The sequence below is a fragment of the Empidonax traillii genome, unplaced genomic scaffold (genome assembly GCF_003031625.1).
Source record: "Empidonax traillii isolate 1590-97213 ecotype Southwest subspecies unplaced genomic scaffold, ASM303162v1 scaffold1543:size93701, whole genome shotgun sequence".
Taxonomy (NCBI): Eukaryota; Metazoa; Chordata; class Aves; order Passeriformes; family Tyrannidae; genus Empidonax; species Empidonax traillii.
The window spans coordinates 91845-93701 of NW_020956736.1; the positions used below are offsets into that span (position 1 = coordinate 91845).

Consider the following 1857-nt stretch of genomic DNA (forward strand, 5'->3'; position numbering starts at 1 on the left):
AAAAAAAAAACAAAAAAAAAACCAGACCACAAATTCCTTTCTGGTAATAACGGGAAGGAGATGGGAAACCATCCCCCAAGGTGTCAGCAGGGCACAAAACAGCTCAAGAGAAACGTTTCTCCCTCGCCTTTTCAGCTCCAGTTCCAAGCCGACAGCGCAGCCCTTCAAAGCAGCTGCTTTCTGCTTTTTGCCGTGGGTTCTGCCGTCCTGAGGCTGCTTTTTGTGTCCCCGCTTCCCCTTTCACTTCCCATCATCTGTTTCCACCCTACAGCTGGGTTGGGATTGCTCCCTCCAGGCCGTCCCCGCTCCGCGGGAGGCAGGGCAAGGCAAACCGCTCCCCGACCACAGGGCTGGCTGAAAATGAGCTGAGAAAGCAGCAAAAAGGCTTCCCCACCGCCAAACCCAACTGGCACAGAGCAGAGAGGAAGCTGGCCAGAGCTGAGCACACCAGAACAACTCCTGGCACTTGTGTTGTTCTCCCTCTAACACAGCACAGCAACTCGATGACACACTGGGAAGGATCTTCCAGCGGGAGCGAGGAGCTGGGTGGAGACAGGTGGGGGTCAGGCTCTGCTCCCAAGGAACAGGATGAGAGGAATCTGCCTCAGGCTGTGCCAGGGGAGGTTCAGGTTGGATATCAGGGGAATTATTTCACCGAAAGGGTTGTTGATCTCTGGCACAAGCTCCGTCCCCTGGAGGTGATCAACAAACATGCGGGCGTGGCACTTGGGGACACAGGTTAGCGGTGGCCTTGGCAGTGCTGGGTTAAGGGTTGGACTCAATGATCTTAGTGGGCTTTTCCAACCCTAGTAATTCCATGATTCTGTGATCAACTCCTGAGTGTCTACTCCACGCAGCAAGCCAACCACAGCGCGGGAAACTGGTGATATAGTAAGGGATGCGCTGGCAAAGCAAGGCAGAGACAACTCAAATGCCAAAGATACTGAAAGATTATTAAGTACCACTCCCACACCACATTTCCCTGTAGGACAGCTGTGGTTAGCAGCTGCTGCTGCTCCAGAAAAAATTTAGGAAAAAACTGGGGGAGGGCGTGTCTCAGGTGGCAAAAAAAGCTGCATTTGTGTTTGATACGCAGAGGCCTCCTGGAGGCACTGCATGGGGACACGGTTCAGTTCTGCTTCCCAACGTGCTGCTGGAGGTTTTCCACCCCTGGCCTGTTTGCCTCTTAGCAATGCCAAGGTGCTGAACACTTCTAGACTGCCAAGCACAGGGAAACTGGACTTCAGACCTTCGTTACACAACTGATGCACCTGCCCAAATTCAACACGAGCATCTCCCTGCTGAGCATGAAAACCACTGTCACCAGCAAGCACTGAAAATACTATTTAAAATCTCCTTGTAAGTCATAACATCGTGGAACAGCTTGGGTTGGAAGGGACCTTAAATCTCATCCAGTCCCACCCCCTGCTACAGGCAGGGACACCTTCCACCAGCCCAGGGTGCTCCAACCTGGCCTTGGACACTTCCAGGGATCCAGGGGCAGCCACAGCTTCTCTGGGCAACCTGTGCCAGGGCCTCCCCACCCTCCCAGGGAAGAATTCCTTCCAATATCTGACCTAAATCCCCCCCCTCTCTCATCCCTGCTGAAGCCCCACACCCCGTCTCCCAGAGTGCAGCCGGGACATTTGTCTCCCACCTCAAACCAGCCCTCTCACGATGCCCCGGCCCTGCCAAAAAGGAGCCTCTGTGGTCAGAAAAGCAGCCCTGGGAATGCAGGCTGCCCTTACCCTGTGTCCCCACCAGGACCATGGGGATCTCGCTCGTGTTGCGATAGTTGGCCATGCGGCTGTAGTAGTGGTACACGGTCTGGAAGCTGACCTCATCCTCCAGGCTGAA

General features: G+C 54.5%; 1 protein-coding gene across 1 annotated transcript in view; it reads right to left on the reverse strand.

Moving 5' to 3' along the window:
- Positions 1–1851, reverse strand: part of LOC114070407 (arf-GAP with GTPase, ANK repeat and PH domain-containing protein 1) — a gene marked incomplete at its 3' end in the record, with an annotated part of 79260 nt that extends 77409 nt beyond the window's left edge. The window contains exon 1 of the mRNA XM_027907776.1: positions 1749–1851. Coding sequence (XP_027763577.1) covers positions 1749–1803 — 55 coding nt within the window. The remainder of the gene's footprint in view (positions 1–1748) is intronic.
- Between the last annotated feature and the right edge of the window lie 6 nt (positions 1852–1857).